The sequence below is a fragment of the Giraffa tippelskirchi genome, chromosome Y, assembly GCF_054371585.1.
Source record: "Giraffa tippelskirchi isolate mGirTip1 chromosome Y, T2T-mGirTip1v1.2.pri, whole genome shotgun sequence".
NCBI lineage: Eukaryota > Metazoa > Chordata > Mammalia > Artiodactyla > Giraffidae > Giraffa > Giraffa tippelskirchi.
In genome coordinates this window covers 11,414,585-11,441,522 of record NC_137290.1, presented here as the reverse complement: position 1 = coordinate 11,441,522, position 26,938 = coordinate 11,414,585, and the positions used below count along the sequence as shown (strand labels likewise).

The window sequence follows — 26,938 nt, the reverse complement described above, 5'->3', positions numbered from 1 at the left end:
AGGGCATAGACTCTGGAGGCAGCCTGCTCCAGAGGGTTTGAAAGTTGGCTTGACTCCTTCAGATCTGTGTGACCTGAAGCAAGTGACGTGGACTCTCTGTTCTCTTATCTCAGAAAGAGGGAGAATAATAGAATGCAACTAAGGGAATCAAAATGTGTAAAGACATCAGCTCAGTGCCTCCCACATGGACGGTGCTCTAAATATTCTAAATATCTGTGTATAACGGGAGGAGATCCTAGTCAGTGGGAGAGAGATACAGAACTAAAGAATAACTTTATTCACTCCTGGATTCAGCACAGCCTGGTGGCTGGGGATAAATCATAACAGATCAACATAAACATGAAACATAACAGATCTCGTCAGTGGTGGAAACCGTAGCCATTCTCCTTTGCTATAAAAGGGCTTCCCTGATGGCTCAGTGGGTAAAGAATCTGCCTGCAATGCAGGAGACACAAGAGATGCAGGTCCAATCCCTGGGTCGGGAAGATCCCCTGGAGAAGGGGATGGCAGCCCACTCTACTATTGTTGCCTGGAAAAACCCATGGACAGAGGAGCCTGGTGGGCTACAGTCCACGGGGTCGCGGAGTTGCACTAAGTACAGACACAACTTTCCTCTAGTGATGGCAGCTATTAGGTGACACAGGATTGCCGAGCTAGGGACTACACTTCCCAGCATCCGTTACAACTGCATGTCGCCATGTGACCCGCTCTGGCCAACGAGAGGTGAGGAACACTGATCTGGGCTTCTTCTAGGAGTCGCCCTTTGAAGGACTGAAGCATGTCTTCCCCTCTTCTCATCCCCCTACTTTTCCTGGAACCAGAAGCTGGACTGAGTGTAGGGGGTGAGCCCCCTCCAGACACGTGGCACAGAGCACCAAGGTCAAAGGACCCTGGCTGCCCAACTCCACAGAGCTGCACCGCCCCAGCCCTGGGAGTTTCACACACAGACCACAGCCTTGGGAGAGACAGCAAGTTGGGTTCATTGAAGCCGCCATATTGGGGGTTTCACATGACAGTAGCCCAGCATGCATGATAGGGGGGCATGCGGGTGGCCTGGAGTGGGAGGCCGGGGGGACCTCAGGTTTCAGGAGATGTAGAGGACGTTGAGACCGCACAGGGGACACTCCCAGGCCTGGATCTCCTGATACTTTGCACGAGGCTTCGAAGGGGAGGTGTACTTCGAGCCAGCTCTCGAACTTCCAGGAGAAGGTTGCGAGTCAAACTCGGAGTCGCTCGAATCCATGTAGAAGGTGAAGCAAAAACCCAGCTGGAAGGAAAGAAAGACCACAGAGAGGAGAGAGAAGAACTTTAGTGCCCAGGGGGAGAGGGCTCCCCCCCTTAGTTTGAGGAGCTGAGAATAGACTTCAGGGGCGACCCACCTGGGGTTGAATTCCTTCTTCACCCAGTACAGCTGGGGATCCTGAGGCAGATAACCTGACCCTCCCTGGCCTCAGTTTGCATTTCTGTATAATGGACTATAAGTAACTGATCCCTCACACAGGTGCATAAGGACTGAACAAAGTAATCCAAAAATGGATCATTAAATGTAACAAAGTTTGCTGCTTTGTGAGAGCTGGAAAGCCGTCAGCTGTGACAATGTTTGCTTTGCTGATTTTCTTAAAACCACCTGCTTTCCTAAGAAATTAAACACTTCTTCCCAACAGAAAGCTTCACCCACAGTGCTGGCAGTATTGAAGCTGTAGTAATTTCTGGGAGGACTACTATTTCCATCCCGCGGTTTTTGAGCGTTTAGGACGCTTCAGCCTGAATGACATGTCAGGTCCCATTTAATCCTCACGAGGTGGCCTCTGATCTTATTTCTCCATCCTGCAGATGAGGAAATAGGGCTAGGGAGGCCCTGGTAAGCGTTCCCAGTCTGACATTTGATCAGACGTATAGGTTGGGAGCATGCGGCACTCAGGATTAGAAGTGAGTACATAACCTTCTTGATTCTCCAGGCAAGGATATGGGAGCGGGTTGCCATGCCCTCCTCCAGGGGATCCTCCCAACCCAGGGATCAAACCTGTGTCTCCTGTACTGGCAGATGGGTTCTTTACCACTGGCACCACCTGGGAAGCCCATTGTTCCAGGTAAGCGCGGCACAGATGTGAATTCATTTCATTTTCCTAGTAATCCCATGTGGGGTTCCTACTGCCCTGTTTCACAAATGAGGAAACTGAGCCACAGAGAATTTCAGGAACTGGTCCCGGGTCCCACAGCTGGTAGTGGCTGAAGCTGGGTTTGAACCCAGCGCTGAGACCCTGGAGTTGGGGCCCTTAGCCTCAGAGGGCTGGGATGCCAGCTGGGAGGCTTGGGGTGGGCAGGACAGCATTCCCTCCACACGGTGCCCTCACCTCTGCAGAACCATCCTTCTCCTGTTCCAAGGTTACCAGCCCTTCCCACTTGGGATATTTGGGGTCCAGATCCTTCTTGCGATGGGTGGGGCAGGGGTGTCCTGAGCATTGCAGAAATGCTAAGCAGCATTCCTGGCCACTGGATACCATTAGCACGACCCCTTCAATTGTCACAAACAAAAATGTTTCCAGACATTGAAGGCGTCCCCTGAGGGGCAAACTGCCTCTGGAGGAGAATCACCACCCCATCCCTTCCTTGTGTTCTCCAGATTTGGGGAAAGGGAGGGATCGTCTTCCCATTGCATTCCCATGGTCAGCTGACTTGGCCTGGGGCCATTGGGGTCCTGCATCACCTCAGTTCATGACTGGTTCTGTGGAGGACACAAGTGAGCAAGGGCCTGGAAGGCACAGTCAGAATTCTCTCTGCTTCTAGGTTATTTAGTGCATCTACAAGTGTCTCTCCAATGAGTCCCTATTAGAAAGGGGAAAGTCAGATATTATTCAGCAAAGAACTGGGACAAGCATCTTGGCCCAATGGCTCAAAATTCACATCACCAGTGATGGCGCACAGACCTCATGTGCATCAAAATCTGATGTTCTGAGAAGGACACGGCATCACTTAGGTGGTGCTCCAGAGATCAGAGCTTATCCTGAATCTCATTCACAGGGAGATGGCCAAAAATACAACCAGAAACCACAATATGGGATGGGGGTGACTCTGGACTTCAAAATGCCTTCATAAAAGGCAAACAAGGCTTAGGAGACTGTCTAGCGTAAACAAAACTACAGATACGTTACTAAGTACAACCCCTGCATACACAACTAGACCTAGTGTTGGAGGGAAAAGAATGCCAAATGGACAGTATGGAGCATATTATTAATATCAAAACCGATACAGGGATAAGATGAAGTGTGTGTCAGGGCTGAATGCAGGAAGGTGACCATAGCCCCACCCTTAAATAACAGAATATTGTATTTCTCAGGCGATACACACTTAGGTATATTATGTGCAGATATACTGCAATAAATATACATATATATTACATTTTGTTAAAGAAAATACATAAACAGAGAAAATGTTAGCAATTGGCGAATTTGGGTGATCTTTACACCGTCTGTGACTCTCACGTTCTTTTCCAGTGTGATTTCTAAGGAGTCCTTCCCAGGAGTGCTACAGGCACTAATAGGAAAGACATTCTCGCAGGCATCTGACACAGGGTCTCCCCTCACCCCTCCCCACGGCTCCCCCTGTTTCTCATCAGGGTCCCTCCAGTCTCCCCTCCTGCCAGTTAAGAAGCCCAGAGACAGAGCAGATGCCTCATTGGCCAAAGGTGAGTCACGTGCCCAGCCCAGGCCCAATCACGGGGGGAACCTTGGCACCGCCAGCTCTGACTGGTCAGGGCATACCTGGAGCTGGTATGAGGATGGGATCAGATCCATCCAAAGAGCATGGAGACAGGTGGTCCCCCTGGAAAAGTCAAAGTGGTTAGTAGGAAAAAGAAGAATGGTACCCAGGTAGACAAGGCCATGCTTGCCTCCACAGGAGGGACCGTTCCCGAATTCATTCCTTCATTTAATCAGCCCGTGTGTATACAGAGCCTGACACCGGTTACACCTGATCTAGACAGGGGATGTGTCACTGAACAACACGGGGGTTCCTGCTGGCATCCTCCCCCTGAACTACTCTCCTAAGGGAGACAGATTAGGAGCAAATAGATACACAGTGTAATCTCAAGTAGCAGTAATAGTGCTGAAGAAACTCAGCAAGGCAAGGCATCGGGGAGGCAGTGTCAAGGGCGGCTTCATGAAGGAGGTGACACAGGAGCAGAGGTTGGAATCAACAAAGAGAAGGAGGCAGGAAAGAGGGCAGCACCCTCAAGGAAAACCATCCCCTCCACAGGAAGGGGTCCCATCTGGGACGGCGGAGGGGCACAGGGCACCCAGGCACCCAAGGGTCTCTGCTGGGCGGAGAGGCTGGCCGATAAGCCTGACCTCTCAGGCCCAGGGTTCTCTGGGCAAAGGAGAAAACAACTAGACCCACCATGCCACACGTCGGCGCCCGTTTGGCTGACACTCTTGCGTTCTTTCCGGTGGGCCCCCTTTGCCGACCGGTAGTGCTCTCAAAAGGCAGGGCTGAGCGAGGAAGAAAGAGGCATGAGGCTATCTCGCCCGCTGAGGCTTGAGAAACTCGATAATAATAAGATGCTCATCAGGAAACCAGTGAAGACGGCTAATACCTGTGGAGTACCTGCTATGTGTCAGGCATGTTTTTAAGTATTTTGCAGGCATTAGCTTGTTTGGCTGTTCATAATAACTCTCTGAGATGGGCACTGTATTCATCCAACTTTAGCAATAAGGAAACAGAGAGCTTGGGACACTTGTGGGAGTTTGCACAGCAGTGCCTGCAGAGATGCATGAAGTTGCATCCTGAAGGTCCCCAGGGAACAGACAGGGCTTGTCAGTGAGTGGAGAGGCTAGAGTTAGACAACAGGAGCTCTGGAGATAGTGATGCCCTGGGGCCCCCGTGCCCAGGAGGAAGGCACAGCTGATATGCAGGTGCCAGTGGGGCACATCTCTCCAGAAAACACTCAGGTTTCCTCGAAGAAGACAGACATGTCGATTTGGAGTCCAAGTTCCTGCTATTTCAAAGCTGCCCACAAATCCATCTATTTCCTTACAGACTCCTCCACTCCTGGCCTCTCTCTGGAGGAGCATCCAGGCCACCTGTGCAAACGTCCCCTCGGACACTGCCATCTCCCTTTCTAAACATATGGTCCTGGATCCACTCCCCTGTGTAATGTGACCCAAGTAGAGTCCTGTTTCTACTTGCATATATTGTCATCATCAAACACTGGGAATAACCCAAATGGCCACCTGCACGAACCTGGTTAAGCTTCCCTGATGGCTCAGTGGTAAAGAATCTGCCTGCCAGTGCAGGAGACACAGGAGACCTGGGTTCAATCCCTGGATCCAGGAAGATCCCTGGGAGAAGGAAATGGGAACCCACCCCAGTATTCTTGCCTGGAGAATTCCATGGACAGAGGACCTTGGCACGGTTACAGTCTGAAGGGTAGCAAAGAGTCGGACATGACCGAAGCAACTGAGCACACACACATAGCACAGAGAGACTGTGGAATCCCAGGCAGCTGGAACACAAACCGGGCATCCTGAGGGGGAGAGTCCTCAAGATGGACAGGGGACTGTCCTTAAGTGCTTAAGGTCAAAGACCCCCAGGCCAGATGGCCAGGGTTCAGATCCCACCGTGAGCTGATTATTCACACTTGTCACCCTTCAGATTTCCCATCTGAAAAGGAGGTAATTCCTGTCCCTCCCTCACTGTGAACCATGTATGACTGGATGTGTGGAAAGCCTTGGGACTGTGACTGGAAGATTCTTATTGTCAGATCAGAAATAAATGAAATAAGGCCCAGTATGAATGAAAGTGGCATGTGTAGTATGCACCCATATATCAGACATAAATACACAGTAACAGACACACACACATCCTTGTCTCCATGAGTGAGCATAGAATATTCTAGAAGACTGGACAAGGAGCTGGAAAGTACCTATGTCTGGGGAAGGAACTACAAAGCTGAGTGACGGAAAGGCATGTCTTTTGTTTTGTGTGATAGTTATAGGCTGCTACAGATTTGATAATATACGTGGGGAAAGACATGGTGGATTGTGGCAATATCTGTTGTACCATCATCACGTCAGCTGCCATGACTGGGTGTCCCCAGGGCCCCCCTCCTTAAGAGGAGCCAGTGGGAGATACTTGGGGTTGTGGCCAGTCTTCAGGGTCATCCCTTCCCCATCAGCCTTTCCCTGAGGCCCTCCGCACTCCTGCCTGCCCACAGTTTCCACCCCACGTGTGACTCACCTCTTCCCTGTGGAGGCCTGGTCTGCACATCCTCCCTTTCCTGGCCCCCACTGGTGTTCAGAGGCAGCATGGTGACTCCACTGCTGCTCCCTATGAACAGGAGAGAGAGCAGTAAGTGCCTGGGTGGCAGAGCCAGGGGGCCCGGGTGTGAACCCAGAGGTCAGGTGCACTCAGACAGCTCCATCCCCTCCCCACATCTCCAGGTCCCCAACATCCAAGGGGACATGTTGACAATGCTTCTCTCCTGGTTCCATCCAAGCCCAGCATGTGATCTGGGGAGAGCGTTTGTCATGGTGCCTCGCAAGGACAAGGGCAGGGCTTCTGGGATGTGGGGCTTACCCCCAACTAAAACTAGAATACCTGTGACACAATTTGCTGGGGCCAGGAAGCTGCACCTCAGCTAACTGGGTATCAAAAGGGCCTCTGGAATCTGGCATACAGCAGACAGTCAGTAAGTGCACTCCTGGAGCATTCCCAGGGTGGTCTTTCAGCTCCGTCCCAGGGCTAACAGGCAGCCCGAACAAGGCTGACCAAAACCAGCCTGCCTGTCTTCCTGGGTGTCTCAGCCTCCACACTAAGGATATGTTGGGTCCAGATCATCCTTTGCAGTGAGGAGCAGGGGGCCATACTGGGCATCGCAGGGTGTTGGGAGATATCTCTGGCCTCTACCCTTAGGGTCCCTGGTGGCTCAGTGAGAAAGAGTCCACCTGCAATGCAGGAGACCCAGGTTCGATCCCTGGGCTGGATCCCTGGGTCAGGAAGATCCCCTGGAGAAGGGAATGCCTACTCATTCCAGCATTCTTGCCCAGAGAATCCTATGGACAGAGGAGCCTGGTGGGCTACAGCCTGTGGGGTCACACAGAGTTGGACACACTTAACAACTAACATTTTCACACTTTCACACAAAGATAACCACATCACCTGGCCCAGAATGTACCCTGTGGTCTGGGGAAAAGAATGAAAACAAGGTAGCATGTAGCTAATTCACGAAACAGGAATATGGACAAAGACTAGATGAACGTGTGTTTTAAGGTGAAAAGTCTGAATGTTAAAACAGCCCACACTTATGTAAGAGTGCATTCTCTATCTAAGAACATAAAAACTGAGGAATGGATGTATAAATATATTTATTAGAACATGCAAATAAAATATTAACTGTTGGTGAATTTGGGTGAACTTTATACTATTTTTGCAAAATCTGTGTCTCTCATGTTCTTTTCTAATAAGATTTTCTAACCAGACCTTCCCGGGACTGTGGCAGGCACTAACAGGAAAGACGTTCTCGCAGACATCTGACCCCCTGCCTCCCCCGACCCCTCCCCAGGGTCTCCCTGGTCCTCCCCAGGGTCCCTCCGGCTCCCCACCTGCCTGTTAAGAAGCCCAGAGACAGAGCAGATGCTTCACTGGCCAAGGGTGAGTCACGTGCCCAGCCCAGGTCCAATCACAGGGAACCTTGGCACCGCCGGCTCTGACTGGTCAGGGGCGTACCTGGAGCTGGTCTGAGGATGGGATCAGATTTATCCAAAGAGCATGGAGACACGTGGTCTCCCTCAGAAAGGTCAAGGGTGTTAGTAGGAGAAGGAGGAATGGTACCCAGGTGGACAAGGCCACGCTTGCCTCCGTAGGAGGGACCGTTCCCTAATTCGTTCCTTCATTTAATCAGCCCGAGTGTATACAGTGCCTCACATGGGTTACATCTGTGTTAGGCAGAGGGGGATATGTCACTGAACAATGGAGGAGGGCCCTGCCCCCACAGAACTACTCTAGGAGGGAAGACAGATGATGAACACACAGATACAAGACATGTTCTCAGGTAGCAATAATAACGCTGACGAAAACTCAGCAAGGCAGAGGGTTAGAGCCAGATGGGGAGGAAGTGTCTAAGGGAGGCTTCATGGAGAAGGTGACACTGGAGCAGAAGTTGGAGTTAGGAGAGAGAGGAGGCAGGAGAGAGGGCAGCATCTCCAAGAAAACCAGCCCCCAGAGGATGGGGCCACATTCTCAAGGGTATAAGGGGTCCCTAGCCACCCACAGGTTCTCCTGGGCAGAGAGGGTGATGTATGTGCCTTTCGTCTCAGAACCAAGGGGGCTCCAGTAAAAGTGACGAAAGGAGCAGACTTACCAAGGGACAGATGGGCAGGAGCTTGGCTGACATCTTCCTCTCCTCTTTGTTTAGCAGGTTGTCAGGGTTCTCAGAAGGCAGAGCTGAGGGAGGGAGAAAGAGGTGTGAGGCCATCGTACCCTCTGAGGCTTGAAAAACTCAGTAATAAGGTCTTCATCATGAAACCAGTGATAAAAAGTAACCCATGTTGAGTACTTGCCATGTGCCAGGCACGCTTTTCAGTATTCTACAAGCAGGGGAGTCACGGGGCCTACTGCATGCGGTGATGTCTCGGGCTTCCTCCCGGGCACCACTCAGGGCCCTTCCTCCTTTAGCAGAGCCAGGGTAAATATTTGGGGTTGGAGACCCATGCCCCAGACACTTCCCCACTCCCACCTGCCCAGAGTTCCCACCCCACGTGGGTCTCACCTCCTTTCTCCGGTGGCCTGGTTTGAACCTCCTCAGTCTCCTGGCCCTCGATGGTGCTCAGAGGCAACATGGTGACTCCACAGGTGCTCCCTGCAGACAGGAGACAGTGCAGTCAGTGCCTCGGCGGTGGAGCCAGGGGCCTGGGTGTGGCTCTCAGAGGTCAGGTGGACTCAGACAGTCCATCCCCTCCCCCCGTCTCCAGGTCCCCAACATCCAAGGGGACGTGTTGACAATGCTTCCCTCCTGGTTCCGTCCAAGGCCCAGCATGTGATCTGGGGAGACCGGTTGTCATGGCGCCTGGCAAGGACAAGGGCAGAGCTCGTGGTACCTGGGGCTTACCCCCCACTAAAACTAGAAAACCTGTGACACAAAGTGCTGGGGCCAAGAAGCTGCAGCTTGGCCAACTGGGTATCAAAAGGGCCTCAGGACTCTGGCATACAGCAGGCAGTCAGTAAGTGCACTCCTGGAGCATTCCCAGGGCTCGCTTTCAGCTCCGTCCCAGGGCTACCAGGCAGTCTGACCAAAGGGTTCAGACAGGCCCTCCCCTCCCTGTCCTCAGTGCTGTCCAGGAACAGGGGGCTTCAGTCCTGCCCTCAGGATTGAGGTGAAAGGGAGGGGCCGAGCCCCAGACCCCCAAGCACAGCCCTGGGGAGGGACCGGCCCTGCAGGGAGGGTGCTCCGCACAAGCTCAGTCTGGGGTCCTCACCTCTGCCCCAGCATCTCCCTGGGCAGGACTTGGGCCAGCGGGTCTGGGGGTGAGAACTGGGGGGATTCCAGCTTGCCAGTAACTAGCTGAGAGAGCTCAAGGTTTACCAACAGCACAAGAAAGCACAGCACACTGAGATTTGAGTTTCAGACACACAGATCAGTTTTTAGCATAAGTATCTCCAAACACTGCATGGGTCATGTCCTACATGACATAAAAATTCATTTTGTATTTATTCTGCTAAATTGTGTTTCAGTATTGGCATGTCCCATGGACTACTTTCGATGTACTTGTACTAAAAGGTAATTCATTGTTTATCTGAAATTTCAATTTAAGTATTTATCATGTATTTTACCTGGGACACCCCAGTTTGGGGGTATTTAACCTCTTGTGCTGTCAGCTTTCCCATCCACAAAATGAGCAGAATGATGAAACATGAGGATTAAATAGAATTAAATGCATGTCAAGTGTTGAGAACACAGTCTGACCCAGACTCAGGCAGTCCCGTGTCGGATCAAACTCTATCGCTGTTGGTGGGGGGTGGGGGGGCGGTGTCAGGAGGCCTCCCCCCACCGTCTCCCACCCACCTTCCCTGAATCACTGTCTCTGACCCTGGGACCCTCTAGCCTGACCTCTGACCTTTGATCTCTCTCCCATCAGTCCAAGGCCTCGTTCTGGGCCAGGTTTTCTGGGGGAGAGAAACCCTGCGGGAGGGAAAAGGCCCCTGGGTCACCAAGCAGCTGAGGCACAGGGACAAGGTGCTGGTCAGTAGGGCATGTGGGCTTCAGAACTGGGGCAGCCCTCCAGGGCCCTCAGAGCTGGGACAAACCCCCAGGAATGGGGTGCCCCCCTCGGGGCTTCTCACACACTCTGGCTCTCCATGACATGCTCAAAGCGCTTGGGGCACCTGGGGCGCCCAGAAGTTTATTCGAAAGAACCGAGAGCCACAGGCGGACACACCGCCCTGCAGCCCCAGAGGGGAAGACACAAGAGCCGTGTGCCCACCGTCCCCTCCGCTGAGCCTGTCCCCCAGCCCTGGCACCTCCCCCAGAGGCTGCCCCTCTGACACAAGCTGCCCTGTACCCACCGTCCCCGCCCACTGACCCTGGCCCGCCCGGGCCTGGTGCTTCCCCCAGAGACTGCCCCTCAGAGAGGCACCCGGGCCCCCAAAACCAGACACGACCCCCCAAAGTCCCTGGAGGTCGACAAGCCCATTTCTAAGGGCCGTACTTAGCAGCACATCATCACAGCCATCCTCCAAGGACCTCCAAATGCCTCCAGAAATTTCTCTGCCCCTATTTGTCCCAACAGGCTCCCCCCAGAGATAATTTCTCAATCTTCTCTTTGGTCAGGGCTGTGCCTGGACCCGTGATTCCCACCTGACCTCTCCTGTGTCCTGCACAAAGTCCCGCCTCCTCCCCCAAACTAACAAGTCCACAGGTCTGTCCCTTGTGCTCCCTAAAACCTGGGGACCAGGACCCAGCTCCCCCTCCGCTGTCCTGGAGGGGGTCACCGGCATCCCCTCTTGCAGATACCCCAGCCTCCTCTGCCCACTGCAGTCGTGGCTCCTCCCAGTGACCCCAGAAACCCTCAGACTTGGGAGGGGCCAGGAGGCTCAGAAGGTGAGATGGCCCTCAGGGAGGCCTGGTTCCTCAAGGGGCACCACCGCCCTCCCCATTGGGTCTCAGTGACCCCCAGGCCACGCCCCTGTGCCCCCTCCGCAGGAGGCCCCCGCACATCCTCCCTGGGTGCCCCCTACCCCATGCTCCCCGTGGTGACCCCCACAGCACCATCCCACCCGAATGTGAAAGGTGGAGACCCTTCAGGACCATGGCCAAGGAAGTGACCTCAAGACTACCATCGCAACCCAGGTCTTCCACCCTGGGCATGAGCGGGATGGGGGCCCCGGTGCTTTTGCTTGACGCCCGGACAGGGCTGGCTCTGGGGATGCTGGCTGTATGGACAAATGCGAGAGAATGAATGCGCCTGGGTTGCCCAGTCACACAAGGCCCCCATCCCTGCCCCCAACCCCCAAATATTAAGTCAAGTGGTTAACAGGGTCTGTGACACCCGCACAGGCGTCAGAATGTTCACTGCAATTCCGTTATTCGTGGGGAAGGTCCTGGGCCTCTTCCTCCAGGAAGACCCCCAGCCTGCCAGCATCACTGTCCCTCTTATGAGCTGTCCCTACTGGACCTCAGCGCCCGGCCCCTTCCCCAGTGCCCCTCCCCCACTGGGGGGCCAGGCCTTCCTGGGAAAGGCACAGAGGCTCAGGCTTCCGAGACCCAGGGTTGGGGAGAGCTGGGGACCCCTGGGGGTGGGGGGAGGGGCTGGGTCCTGCAGGATCACAGACACACAGTGACTCCCTCTCTTGAGCTGACCCCCTGCCCGGGACTCACAGGGGGACATTCTCAACAACTCCCAGCCACACCCCTGGGCCCAGAGCCCCATGTGTGCAAATGAAGACACACTTGTAGATCCTGAAACACATGCAAATGGGCAGTAACATCCTGAGGTTCAGGAACGCTTAGGCACATGCATGCACGCACACACACACACACACACACACACACACACACACACAGACGTGCAGATACACACAGCTTCAAATACTGGGCGCTTCCAGGCACACACACTCAGGACACACATATTTGCACAATTAGATCTGAAAGGACACTCAATGGGACACCCAGACCACCTCTGTCTGACACCCCAGACTCCACCCCCAGTCTCATCTGGGGACCCATCCCTCAGAGCCCTCCCCTCTCCGACCACCCCCTGAGGTTCACTCCCCTTTACACTCTCTCCCAATGGTTTTCTTAAACCTCAGAATTACTCCTTTGTAGTTACAGGCTTGGAAAAAAGTGAAACCTACTAGGAAATCAAATCAGACAGATATGCAGAGAGAAACCCTGGCGTGTCTCTCTCAGACACCCTCAGAGACACCCAGGCATGCACACAGACACACACATACCCACACCCACACCGCAGTCACAGACATTCCTGGAAAATCAAAGACACCCCTTCAGCTCGCGGGCCTTTTGGAAACGCTAAGACCCACTCACAGATCCACACACACACAAACGTTCAGGTTCTGGTTCATGGAGCTTGAAAGAGCAGACAGTCCGGGCAGATACACACACAGACACACGCATGTACGGACTTGCAGAAACACCTATTTTCAAACAGACACTTTGGACATGGGGGCATAAAGACACAGACGCCTTGGCAGACACGTTTCGAAAGCCGGAATAGGCCTCCAGACACAGGATCCCCTCGGGCTGGCCTGGTCGTCCCCCTCAGATGTGCATCTCCGGCGCGCTCCAGGCACCCGCAGGCCGCAGGCCGCAGGCGCGGGAGCGGACGCGGGCGCGGAGACACACGAGGCTCCATAACGCTCTGGCAAGCATGCTTCTCGCCAGCTTGCTCTGGTGCCCCCGAAAGGCTCCGGAGGGGTTCCACGCCCCTCCGCACTCCCCCAGGCCCCCGTCTAGGCTCCCCCGAGTCAGCCTCCTGAGCTGCCTCCGGCCGTTCCGGAAGGAGGCCCTGGCCCTGCCGCCTCCCTAGAGCGCCTCGTCCCCTAAGGGAGCCGCGCGGCCCGCAGACCCGCGCTCCTACCTCCTGGCGTCTTCGGGCTGGGCGCCTGCTCCTCCTGCACCTGCCCAGGGAGGAAGCCCAGCCAGGCCCTCACCCACACGGCCCAGTCCTCCTCGCTGCTCTCCAGCCTGCTCTCTTCCCGGCTGCCCGAGGAGCCCTCGAACCACGAATCGCCCGCCTCGCGCCTCAGAAGGGTCTGAGGACTGCGGCGGCCCTCGGGGAGCCGCGGGCTCCTCGGGGGGGCTCCTCGGCGCGCGCGCCCGCGCCCCGCTGCCAGAACGCACCCGCACCTCCGGGCGGGCCGCCTCCGCCCTCCCCGCGGCGACTCCGCAGCGCCAGACCGCGGCCCGCCGCCCTTCGCCCGCCGCCCCGCACAGCGCACTCGCCCGGATGGTGCAGACCCTTCGAAGCCCCGGCAGCGACTCGGCTCTGGGCTGCCCAGAAGCACAGAGTCGGGGCGGGCTGGCTCCGCGCCGCTTCCTGGCGTCCCGCGGGGGTGGTGTGGGCGGTGGGTTCCCTGAAAACCCGCCTGGGGACACCCTGGACAAAAGCACGGAAGGAGCGGCTCCAGACCACCGACCCCGCCCCGGCCCACAGGGACTCAGATCGGGTGGTTACAACAGTGCCCAAAACAGAGAGCAAGTGCTAGTGCTGGCTGTGGTTTTATTACCAGGGTTGGAGGGTTGGAAATGTTGTTCTCATACCTGCTCTGTGAGCCCAGCGTCCCTGGAATATTGTCTCCCTGGCGGGGGTTCCACCTGGGCCCCCCGCCCCCAGTGCCCCTTCCCCTCCCCGACCTCGACCCAGCCCGGGCCCAGGTCTTCCAGGAGGCAGGTGGGGTTGACAGGGAAGAACCAAGAACCGTGTTATACTGCCGAGCCGCGGAGACCCAAGGGCCTGGATGCCCGGGGGTCGGGGGGGGGGCGGTGGCGGCACTGATGTCTGGGCCCTGGGGGCCCGCCCTGTGCCATCTTCAGATACACAGTGACCCCCAAGGCACGCCCACCCACACACTCACTGCTGCTCACAGTGGCCTACTCTCAAAGCCCCAAGATGTATTTCTCCTCCATGGACCAGAATCTCCTCTCCTCTGTTTTTTTTATGCAGATAATTAGAATGAAGACGTTTTCTTGGGTATTGACCATGCGGTAGGCACCAACCCAGTGTCTTTACACATGTTGATCCCCTTAATGCTCACGACCACGTGGCCAATTCTGTTATTCTGTCTCTTTCTGAGATAAGAGAACAGAGGCACGGAGTTCCGGTGGCTTGCTTCAGGTCACGCAGATCATAAGGAGCCAAGCCAGGATTCAAATCCAAGGAGGCTGACTCCAGAGACTGTGCCAACAGGACTTAGCAGTTAAACAACAACAAAAGCCTCTGTATCAGACTCCTTTGGTGGCAAGCAACAGAAACCCTGATTCAGGGCCTTTGCACTGGCTGTTTCCTCCCCCTGCAGTGCCCTTCCCCCAGGGTTTTTCTGTGTTGATTCCATCAGCACCTTTTCCAGTTCTTCCTTGTAAGCAGGAGGAGCCAAATTTCGTAAATGAAGAATTTATATAGTATCAGTGAAAATGTACCCATTACCAAATCCTAGAAGAAATAAAGGTGTGAAAGGAAAGGAGATAATAAACTTGAATTGTGTGTAAAGAAACAGTCAAAAATAAGGGGATATAAATTTAGTTTTTAATACATTTTTAACATACTTTAATGTATAGTTTAATTAGACAGAGTCAGTCACTCTACCATGTCTGACTCTTTGCCACCCCAGGGATTGCAGCATGCCAGGCCTCCCTGCCCATCACCCACTCCTGGAGTTTACTCAGACTCATGTCCATTGAGTCGGTGATGCCCTCTGACCATCTCATCCTCTGTCGTGCCCTTCTCCTCCTGCCTTAATGAGTCACCAAAAGAATTAGTGGAATTGTTGATATTGGAGGTATTCAGCAAAACCTCTAGCCGGACACCTGATGGGAAAGCTATACAAATAAAGTTCCCTCAAGTAGTACGCAAGAGAACGACATGCACCAAGTGATCTGATAAGATTAATGTTAGAACATGTTCCTCATCTAAGTGGATTTACTACACACTTTGTTACACATAAATAGCACCTGCCCTTTCCAGAAATGTCGTTAATGATGACATTAATACAAATGAAGATGTGTGTGTGTTAGTCACTCAGGTGTGTCAACTCTTTATGCCCACGTGGAGTTCAGCCTGCCAGGATCCTCTGTCCGTGGAATTTTCCAGGCTCCTCTGTTCATGGAATACTGGAGTGGTTTGCAGTTTCCTACTCCAAGGGATCTTCCCAACCCAGAGATCAAATCTGGGTCTCTTACATTGCAGGTAGATTCTTTATGGTCTGAGCTACTAGGGAAGCCTAGTGGCTTCCTAATCCAGTTATATGAATGGTAAAGAGGAGCGAATTTTAGAGATGAGGTATAGTTTAAATTTTAAAAGTAGACAAATTGCCATAGAGTCAGTCTCTACTGTGAAATCTTAGCCCTACTAGACTGCTGGCTCCAACACAGTGCACAAGTATACAAAGTCATGTAATAGACTGGACCAGTAGCTCTCAATATTTTGATTAGTTTCCATATGTGTGATAGAAAGCATTTTCATAAATGTATCAGGATATTTATTTTTTATAATCATATTTATTTATGTATTCATTTTTGGCTGTGCTAGGTCTTTGTTGCTGCACTTGGGATTTCAGTAGTTGCCAAGATCAGGGGCTACTCTTCATTGTGGTCCAAGGGCTTCTCATTGCAGGGGCTTCTGTTGTTGCCGAGCAGTCTCTAGGATGTGCAGGCTTCAGTAATTACAGGGCAGTGAACTCATTTGTTATTGCCAAATACAGACTTAAATTGAAGAAAGTAGGGAAAACCACTAGACCATTCAGGTATCACCTAGATCAAATCCCTTATGAGTATACAATGGAAGTGACAAATAGATTTAAGGGACTAGACCTGATAGGCAGAGTGCCTGATGAACTATGGACAGAGGTTCATGACATTGTACAGGAGACAGGGATCAAGAAAATACCCATGGAAAAGAAATGCAAAAAAGCAAAATGGCTGTCTGAGGAGGCCTTACAGATAGCTGGGAAGAGAAGAGAAGCAAAAAGCAAAGGAGAAAAGGAAAGATATTCCCATCTCAATGCTGAGTTCCAAAGAATAGCAAGGAGAGATAAGAAAGCCTTCCTCAGTGATCAGTGCAAAGAAATAGAGGAAAACAACAAATTGGGAAAGGCTAGAGATCTCTTCAAGAAAATTAGAGATACCAAAGGAATATTTCATGCAAAGATAGGCTCAATAAAGGACAGAAATGGTATGGACCTAACAGAGGCAGAAGATATTAAGAAGAGGTGGCAAGAATACACAGAAGAACTGTACAAAAAAGATCTTCATGACCCAGATAATCACGATGGTGTGATCACTCACCTAGAGCAGGGCATCCTGGAATGTGAAGTCAGGTGAGCCTTAGAAAGCATCACTACGAACAAAGCTAGCGGAGGTGATGGAATTCCAGTTGAGCTATTTCAAATCCTCAAAGGTGATGCTGTGAAAGTGCTGCACTCGATATGCCAGCAAATTTGCAAAACTCAGCAGTGGCCACAGGACTGGAAAAGGTCAGTTTTCATTCCAATCCCAAAGAAAGGCAATGCCAAAGAATGCTCAAACTACCGCACAATTGCACTCACCTCCCATGCTAGTAAAGTAATCCTCAAAATTCTCCAAGCCAGGCTTTAGCAATGTGTGAACTGTGAACTTCCGGATGTTGAAGCTGGTTTTAGAAAAGGCAGAGGAACCAGAGATCAAGTTGCCAATATCCTCTGGATCATCAAAAAAGCGAGAGAGTTCCAGAAAAACATCTATTTCTGCTTTATTGACTATGCCAAAGCCTTTGACTGTGTGAATCACAATGAACTGTGGAAAATTCTGAAAGAGATGCGAATACCAGACTATCTGACCTGTCTCTTGAGAAACCTATATGCAGGTCAGGAAGCAACAGTTAGAACTGGACATGGAACAACAGACTGGTTCCAAATAGGAAAAGGAGTACGTCAATGCTGTATATTGTCACCCTGCTTATTTAACTTATATGCAGAGTACATCATGAGAAATGCTGGGCTGGAAGAAACACAAGCTGGAATCAAGATTGCTGGGAGAAATATCAATAACCTCAGATATGCAGATGACACCACCCTTATGGCAGAGAGTGAAGAAGAACTAAAGAGCCTCTTGATGAAGGTGAAGGAGGAGAGTGAAAAAGTTGGCTTAAAGCTCAACATTCCGAAAACTAAGATCATGGCATCTGGTCCCATCACTCCATGGGAAATAGATGGGGAAACAGTGGAAAGAGTGTCAGACTTTATTTTTTGGGGCTCCAGAATCACTGCTGATGGTGACTGCAGCCATGAAATTAAAAGACACTTACTCCTTGGAAGGAAGGTTATGGCCAACCTAGATAGCATATTTAAAAGCAGAGACATTACTTTGCCAGCAAAAGTCCATCTAGTCAAGGCTATGGTTTTTCCAGTGGTCATGCATGGATGTGACAGTTGGACGGTGAAGAAAGCTGAGCGCCGCAGAATTGATGCTTTTGAACTGTGGTGTTGGAGAAGACTCTTGAGAGTCCCTTGGACTGCAAGGAGATCCAATCAATCCATCCTAAAAGAGATCAATCCTGAGTGTTCATTGGAAAGTCTGATGTTGAAGCTGAAACTCCAATACTTTGGCCACCTCATGCGAAGGGTTGACTCATTGGAAAAGACCCTCATGCTGGGTAGGATTGGGGGTGGGAGGAGAAGGGGACGACAGAGGATGAGATGGTTGGATGGCATCACCGACTCGATGGACATGGGTTTGGGTAGACTCTGGGAGTTGGTGATGGACAGAGAGGCCTGGCGTGCTGCAATTCATGGGATCGCAAAGAGTCGTACACGACTGAATGACTGAACTGAACTGAACTCATTTGTTGCAGTTCCAGGGTTCTAGAGTGCAGGCTCAATAGTTGTGGTACAAGGGCTTAGTTTCTCCCAGTATATAGGTTTCCAGGACCAGGGATCAAACCCTGCATCTACCATATTGGCAGGCAGAATCTTTACTACTGAGCCACTAGCCAACTATTCAAAATTCTTGTCTTCTTTCTTATAAGTCCTTTCTCTCCCACTGGCAAAGTATAGCTAATGCAAGGGAGCAAACAGGGTAGTTATAAAGGACAATCATAGGGATTACTTTCTCAGTTTACATGTCGATGTTGCCAATTTCCAGTTTCCATTTCATACAAATGCCCCAAAATTTATTGTTTTATTCAGTCATGTTATTATGAGTAACTAACTTCACAACAAAATCACCAAACTTTATGAAGCCAGTAGTCGACCAGTAAATATGCTTAAAGACCATAATTCAATCATCCTTGAGGCTCAACTCACCATTAGACACTTCGAAAGCTGACAAGGTATCAAAGCTGAGCCTATCCGATTTCAATGGCATATATGGAGAATAGCTACTCTACTTCTCTCTGCTTTATAATCATTCTCTAAGCATTGGTTCTTACCTCCTTGGCAGATAGAACTGCTTTCCTCTAGAAACCTGTTAGGATAATTGAGATTGTAACATTGCTTTACCACCAAAAATTTCTAATACAAATGAAATATTTAAAATATTGTCTTTCTTATTCATTTGGCATTCTAAATTATCAAAGATGGAATCCAACTCTCAAGAGGAGAACAATAAACAAATTGCAACTGCACTGATGCAATAGATTTCTCAACTATTGTGCTACTTTAAGAAGAATAAAAATTACACTTAACCACTTGAGTCCAAGAGATGTAAATTTCAAGGTAAAAAAAAAAAGCCATGGATAAATGATTAAAAATGTTAATATCAGGTTCCTGAGGATGCCTGAAAATAAGCCCAAACAAAGGATTGAAACTTGGAGTCTCTGCCTTATGTCCTAGTCCTAAAAACAAACAAACAAACAAACAAAAAAGCAACTATGAAATTATGTAAAATGGAAGCCGCAAATAACATATTTTGTCCTTTCTGGTGGAAATAATTGTATTAAAGGTTGTGAAATAACTCTATTAGTAGAACTTGTACTGGCTACCCAGGAAATTTTGAAGCCACAATTTTAACACCTGTCTCTGAATCAATTTATACTCAGAAGCCACCCTAAGTGTCTGCTTCTCCTCTAGATTTTGACCAATTAACTTCTGGCATATTACACGTCTCTCAAGTTCCCCTGACTAGATAAGGAGCACAGTTGGAGAGTAGTTGAGTGTGTTGGGGTCCATGGCAGGCTGTCCCAAAATGTGCCTCAGTGGTGTGCTGATTCCTTTGAATTAAAGTTACTGAAGAAAGAGGCAACCCAACAGGGACAATGTCTCTATGTTTCCCTAAAGCAAGAAATAAAACTCTCATATAACAGGTGCCCTCCATGTGTCTAGAGGTAGAAGGATACTCTTATCACCAGAAATTGGGAACATGGGGCCAAGAAGTCTATGTAAACAAACCTTGCTACTTCTTTAATTTACAAGCCCAAACTCTGTTTAGATTCTTTACTCATTAAGTACCCAAAGGCTATATTTCTTTGTCCTGTCCATAGCTTCACAAGAACGCTGTTTCCTTGTCTAAAAAGCACAAAAGTTTCCTGCTGTGGCCACTAATATGAAATCTCCATACACATGATTTAAAATGTGTTTCTTTTTTCCAGTTAACCTCTCTTGTGTCCAGCTTGCTTTCCTGGTGGGTCAGACAGTAGAGAATCTGCCTGCAATGCAGGAGGCCTAGGTTCAATCCCAGGGTCAGGAAGATCCCTAGGAGAAGGAAAATGTCAACCTGTTCCAGTGTCCATTTTATTATTTGTCCAGCCATGAGAACTCAAGAGAGGTAGAGGGGAAATTTTTTCCCTTCTAGACAGTTGGTGAGCCACCAGAGGGCTAGCTGAATGCCCACTTCCTACCCTGAGACTGCTGCAGCTGATAAGAACTGGGACTTCTGACAAAGGTGGTAGTTGGTGGTGGTGGTGGTGTTCAGTCACTCAGTTTTGTCCAACTCTTTGCATCCACATGGACTACAGCATGCCAGGCTTCTCTGCCCATCACCATCTTCAGAAGCTTGCTCAAACTCATGGCTGTTGAGTCAGTGATACCATCCAACCATCTCGTCCTCTGTTGTCCCCTTCTCCTCTCACCTTCGATCTTTCTCAGAATCAGGATCTTTTCTAATGAGTCAGCTTTTCTCATCAGGTGGCCAAAGTATTGGAATTTCACCTTCAGCATCAGTCCTTCCAATGAATATTCAGGGTTGATTTCCTTTGGGATGGACTGGTTTGATCTCTTTGCAGCCCAAGGGACTCTCAAGAGTCTTCTCCAACACCACAGGTCAAAAGCATCAATTCCTCAGCTCTCAGCTTTCTTAATGGTCCAGCTCTAACATCCATACATGACTAAAGGTGGTAGGAGGTTAAATTTCTTACCAAATGCCTGCAAGGGCTGGTGGCAGGAAAAGTGGTGAGACTCTCTTTACCCTCTATAAATTTAAAATTAGCAAGGGAAAATGTTTATAGAGCTAGTTTCTTGGACTCTGTGAGCCCTGGAAATCCTGGTCTCTGATAGTCTCTTTTTTTTCTTTCTAACTGAAGTACATAGTTGATTTACAATGCGTTGTGTTGGTTTCAGGTGTACAGCAACGCGATTAAGTTTTCCACATACGTACAAACAAATATTTTAAGATTATTTTCCTTTATAGGTTATTATAAGATACTGAATCTAGTTCCCTGTGCAGTAAGACCTTATTGTTTATTTTATGTACAGTAGTGTGTACCTGTTAACCTTAAATTCCTAGTTTATCCCTTTTCTTAGATAAACTCTGGGAATGAGCTTTCTGGATTTTGTGAGGGTTCTCTTGTGAGATGCCTCTTTGCATCTTTAGTTAGGCCACAGAAAAAGGCTTATTGGTTTGAGTCATTATTTGAAATTAATAAGAGATCCTACTCATCAGTGGAAAGACAATGGACCTTTAAAATGGTTATATTTAAAAGAAAAAGTTTGAGAGCTCTCGTTGGAAACAACTATCATAGGAGTACTCAAAGTGTGGGAGGGGTTGGGAAGTGTAATGTCTAGCCTTAAGGATCCCTTATTCTGGAAAAACAAAAACAGAAACAAAAAAACAAAATTAGCCTTAAGGATGCAACATAAATTCCTCCTCTTAGGGGGAAAAAAAGGACCATCATCAGACTCTCCAACAAACTATCAAGAAATAGATCATCGGAACTCAATACCAAGGACCATTAGAAACAGCTGTCTTTGTCTTACAAACCTCAACAGCACCAGAAATGCAACTCTAGAAACAAATCAAGGCCCACTTATTTTTACCAATCCCAAAGCTTTGCCTATTCTTCTCAAAATGCTTGTTGATAGTATAAAAGATCAGGATATTGAAGTAAAATTTTCCACACTTAAAATAAACTTTTTTTTTTTTTTTTTTAGTAATGATTGCCCTGAGACTTATAATAGACAAATACACTCCAAAATTCCTAGGAGAAAACTTGAATTTTTTTCTCTGTCCATTAAAGACATAAATCTTATGATGTCTTGGAAATGTAAACATAGCCCATGTTGCTTGAGACTGAGCCCGCATTAGTTCCATTTGTTGAATGTGAAACAAACAACAAACAAAAAAGGAAACAGGTCTTTTTAAATACAAATTGTTAAAAGGATACTCTTGTATCTCTAATAAATCACAGCCTCCTTATAATTGCTTGGGCCGGGCAAATACAGATATTAAAGTATTCTCCATAAAGATTAAGAGAATTTAGTTATATGAGCAAGTAAACTTCATTTAACTGTTATTGATAAACTAGCAAGTGTTTTAGATTACCTGATTAATGACGAAAGTTTTAAAATGATAACTGCAATCTCTGATGGTACCTTTCTACACACCTATACATGTACATTGTAGATACCATATTTTTCTACACTCATATATTTGACAAAATTAATTTGCAAAAGAGGTCTATTTATTTGACCTAAACAAGCAAGTGCCGAGGGAGGTGGGTGGGGGGTCCAGGAAGGGGAACACATGTAAACCCATGGCTGATTCATGTCAATGTTTGGCAAAAACTATTACAATATTGTAAAGTAATTAGCCCCCAACTAAAATAAATTTATAAAAAAAAAAAGAAAAATTCAAAATACAATAAAATCTAACCCAAATATTTTTTCAAGTTCACATAATCTAGGATAATCTTTGGTAAATAAAAGCTAACTTTAAGCTTGTTGGTTTAAGTGGCTGAATTAACTCAGTTGGCAGAGCTCTAGACGGAAACCTTTTGGTTTAATTCATACAGATATGACTTCAGAGTTGCAGGCACTAAATATAGTGCAGATAAACAACTTTTGTTCTACCTGGGTATACTAGTCAAATGGCCTCATGGCAATGGCAACCCACTCCAGTACTCTTGCCTGGAGGGTCCCATGGATGGAGGATCCTGGTAGGCTGCAGTCAATGGGGTTGCCAGGAGTCAGACACGACTGAGTGACTTCCCTTTTACTTTTCGCTTTCATGCATTGGAGAAGGAAATGGCAACCCACTCCAGTGTTCTTGCCAGGAGAATCCCAGGGCCAGGGGAGCCTGGTGGGCTGCCGTCTATGGGGTCGCACAGAGTCAGACACGACTGAAGAGATTTAGCAGCAGCAGCAAGCTAGCTTTATGACAAATGCTAAAGGAAACTCTCTGGGCAGTAAACATAAGAGAGGGAAAAGATCTACAAGAAATAACACCAAAACAATTAAGAAAATGGTATAGGCACATACATATCATTAATCACCTTAACTGTAAATTGGAAAGACATACACTGGCTAGGTGTATGTAAACGTGTGCATGTGTACACATCTGCTTCCCACATCACTCTACTCAACCCCCCAAACTGTATGTAGTTATTTTATATAGTTAGGTTAATTGTGTTGCCATTATGCCTTGCAATTGTAATTATCTTTTATCTTTTCTCTGACTATTGATTGTGAATACTGATAAATATTTTTACTGTGATTGTGAAACTATTATTTGTTTTAATATTCTTGCATTTGTCAACAGAAAACAATAGCATTCTATATTACTAAAACTGCCATTTAATAAAACAACTTGTAGTCACTTTTAAATTCCATGTGCATAGTAAAATTATCTTTGAATTTTTTGAAAAATGCAAATGCTGAATAATGGTTTTTGTCCAAAGCCCAGATGTGATTCTAGTGAGCATCCATGTCTAAAAACAACTGGACTATATAGGATGATCTACTTTTTTTCTAGTTTGTTTCACTTTTCCTACTTCATATTCATTTCTCCCATTTCATTTGGTTTGTTTTCCATTTTGTCCATGCTTTTTGGTTGCTGTTATTGTTATCATCATCTTGCAAGTCTTTATCAAGTGTAGTGAAAGAGCTTCTGTATATACATACGCATATATATATATATATATATATATATACACACATATATATATATATATATAGAGAGAGAGAGAATGTGAATTTTGCTTAGCTAAAAAATTAGCTAGGTTCCACCTACTTGACTAAATATGAATTGAATGGTATATTTCTACTTTTTCTAATGTAATTTTTCTATTTTTATTTGTTTATTTTATTTTATTATATTTTAGTTTTTTGAATTTATCTCAGTTTTTTTTCTTTTTTTTTTTTTTTACTTTACAATATTGTATTGATTTTGCCTACGTTGACATGAATCCGCCATGGGTGTACATGTGTTCTCCATCCTGAACCCCCCTCCCACCTCCCTCCCCATCCCATCCGTCTGGGTCTTCCCAGTGCACCAGCCCCGAGCACCCTGTATCATGCATTGAACCTGGACTGGCGATTCGTTTCACATATGATAATATATATGTTTCAATGCCATTCTGCAAATCAATCAATGTAATACACCACATTAACAAATTTAAAAATAAAAACCATATGATTATCTTAATAGATACAGAGAAAGCCTTTGCCAAAATTCAACCTCCATTTGTGATTAAAAAAAAAAACTCTCCAGAAAGCAGGAATAGAAGGAACATACCTTAACATAATAAATATATGACAAACCCACAGCAAACGTTATCCTCAATGGTGAAAACCTGAAAGCATTTCCCCTCAAGTCAGGAACAAGACAAGTGTGCCCACTCTCACCACTACTATTCAACATAGTTTTGGAAGTTTTGGCCACAGCAATCACATGAAAAAGAAATGAAAGGAATCCAGATTGGAAAAGAAGAAGTAAAACTCTCACTTTTTGCAGACGATATAATTCTCTACATAGATTTTTTTTATCTTTAAATGGAGGATAATTGTTTTACAATATTATGTTGGTTTCTGCCACACATCAACACGAATCAGCCATAGTGTACCTATGACTCCTCCATCTTGAGCCTGCCTCACCTCCCACCCCATTGCACCCCTCTAATTGTCACAGAGCACTGGATTTGAGCTTCTACATCACATAGCTTGTTTGCAGTGGCTATCTAATTTTATGAATTGTAATATATAGGTTTTGATGCTATTCTCTCAAACCGTGCCAACTGCTCCTTTCCCTGCTGGGTCCAGAAATCTGTTGTCTATGTTTTCGTCTCCAATATTTCCCTTCAGATAGGTTATTGGTACCATTTTTCTAGATTCCATTCTAGATCTATGCTTTAATATACAATATTTGAAGTCCTCTCTCTGATTTGATTCATTCTATATAACAGGCTGTAGTTTCATCCCCCTTATTCAGTTCAGTTCGGTCCCTCAGTCGTGTCCAACTCTTTGTGACCCCATGGACTGTAGCATGCCAGGCTTCCCTGTCCATCACCAACTCCCAGAGCGTACTCAAACTCATGACCAGCGTGTCGATGATGCCACCCCAAACTCTCATCCTCTGTCATCAACTTCTCCTCCTGCCTTCACACTTTCCCAGCATCATGGTCTTTTCCAATGAGTCAGTTCTTCACATCAGGTGGCCAAAGTATTGGAGCTTCAGCTACAGTATGAGGCTTTCCAATGAACATTCAGGACTGATTTCCTGTAGGATTGACTGGTTGGATCTCCTTGCTGTCCAAGTGACTCTCAAGAGTCTTCTCAAACACCACATTTCAAAAGCATCAGTTCTTCAGCCCTCAGCTTTCTTTATAGCCCAATGTTCACATCCATACATGGCTAATGGAAAAACCATAGTTTTAACTAGATGGACTTTCATTGGCAATGTAATGTCTCTACATTTTAATATATGCTGTCTAAGTTGGTCGAAGTTTTTCTTCCTAGGAGCAAGTGTCTTTTAATATCTTGGCTGCAGTCACCATCTGCAGGGATTTTGGAGCCCACAAAAAATAGTCTGTCACTGTTTCCTTTGTTTCTCCATTTGTTTGCCTGGAAATCATGGGACCTGATGCCATGATCTTTGTTTTCTAAATATTGAGTTTTAAGCCAACATTTTCACTCTCCTCTTTCACTTTCACCAAGAGGCTCTTTAGTTCTTTTTCACTTTCTGTCATAAGGGTGGTGTCATCTGCATATCTGAGGTTATTGATATTTCTCTCAGCAAGCTTGATTCCAGCTTGCGATACATCCAGCCAGGCATTTCACATGATGTACCCTGTACATCAGTTAAATAAGCTGGGTGACAATATACAGCTTTGAGGTAATGCTTTTCCAATTTGGATCAAGTCTGTGGTTCCATGTCCATTTCTAACTCTTGCTTCTTGACCTGCACACAGATTTCTCAGGAGGCAGGTAAGGTAGACTTCTCATGAAGAATTTTCCACAGTACGTTGTGATTGCCACAGTCAAGGGCTTTGGCATAGTCAATCAAGCAGAAGTAGCTGTGTTTCTGGCACTCTCTTGCTTTTTCTATAATCTAACAGATGTTGGCGATTTTATCTTTGGTTCCTCTGCCTTTTCTTAATCTAACTTAAACATCCTGAAAGTCACGGTTCACGCCCTGTTGAAGCACCTTATTAGAAATGGGTCAAATGCATTTTTTTTTTTAGTGGCTGAGTAATGTTCTATTGTGTATATGTAACACAACTGCTTCATTCATTCACCTGTCAATGGATAGACATTTAATATTCTTCCATGTACCAGCTATTGTAAACAATTCTGTGAGCAACACTGGAGTACATGTGCCTTTTTCAATAACAGTTTCCACACGGTATACGTATCCCAGCAGTGGAACTGTTGGGTTAATGGTAGTTTCCTTCCAAGATTTTGAGGAATCTCCCTCCTGTTTTCCACAGTGTCTATCCATAATGGGAATAATTTTCTTTCCCACTAATAGAGCAAGAGAGTTCCCTTTTCTCTACTCCTTCTCCAGCATTTACTCTTTGAAGATATTTTGAAGATGGCCACTATGACCAGTGTAATGTTATTTCTCATTTAAGCTTTTTTTAAGTTTATTTATTTTTTCATTGAAGGATAATTTCTTTACAGAATTTTGTTTTCTGTCAAGCCTCAACATGAATCAGCCATAGACACGCATATATTACCTCCACTTTGAGTCTCTGTCCCATCTCCCTCCCCATCCCAGCCATCTAGTTTGATGCAGAGTCCCTTTTTGGGTTTCCTGAGACATACAGCAAATTCCCATTGGCAATCTTATTTACATAAAGTAATGAAAGTTTCCATGTTACTTTCTCCATACATCTCACCCTCTCCTCCCCTCTCCCAGTGTCCGTAAGTCTATTTCCTGTGTGCATTTCTCCAGTTCAATTCAGTTCAGTTCAGTCGCTCAGTCGTGTCCGACTCTCTGCGACCCCATGAATTGCAGCACGCCAGGCCCCTCTGTCCATCACCAACTCCCGGAGTCTACCCAAACCCATGTTCATCGAGTCAGTGATGC

At 47.7% G+C, this 26,938-nt stretch overlaps 1 protein-coding gene across 1 annotated transcript in view; it reads right to left on the bottom strand.

Moving 5' to 3' along the window:
• Positions 1–256: 256 nt before the first annotated feature.
• Positions 257–26,938, bottom strand: part of LOC145537702 (uncharacterized) — a 46,130-nt gene continuing 19,448 nt past the window's right edge. Inside the window, exons 2-6 of the mRNA XM_081568551.1 lie at positions 13,089–13,547; positions 8,765–8,854; positions 8,357–8,439; positions 6,235–6,324; positions 257–1,267 (exon numbers count right to left, since the gene is read on the bottom strand). Coding sequence (XP_081424677.1) covers positions 6,292–6,324; positions 8,357–8,439; positions 8,765–8,854; positions 13,089–13,547 — 665 coding nt within the window. The 3' untranslated portion in view covers positions 257–1,267; positions 6,235–6,291. The remainder of the gene's footprint in view (positions 1,268–6,234; positions 6,325–8,356; positions 8,440–8,764; positions 8,855–13,088; positions 13,548–26,938) is intronic.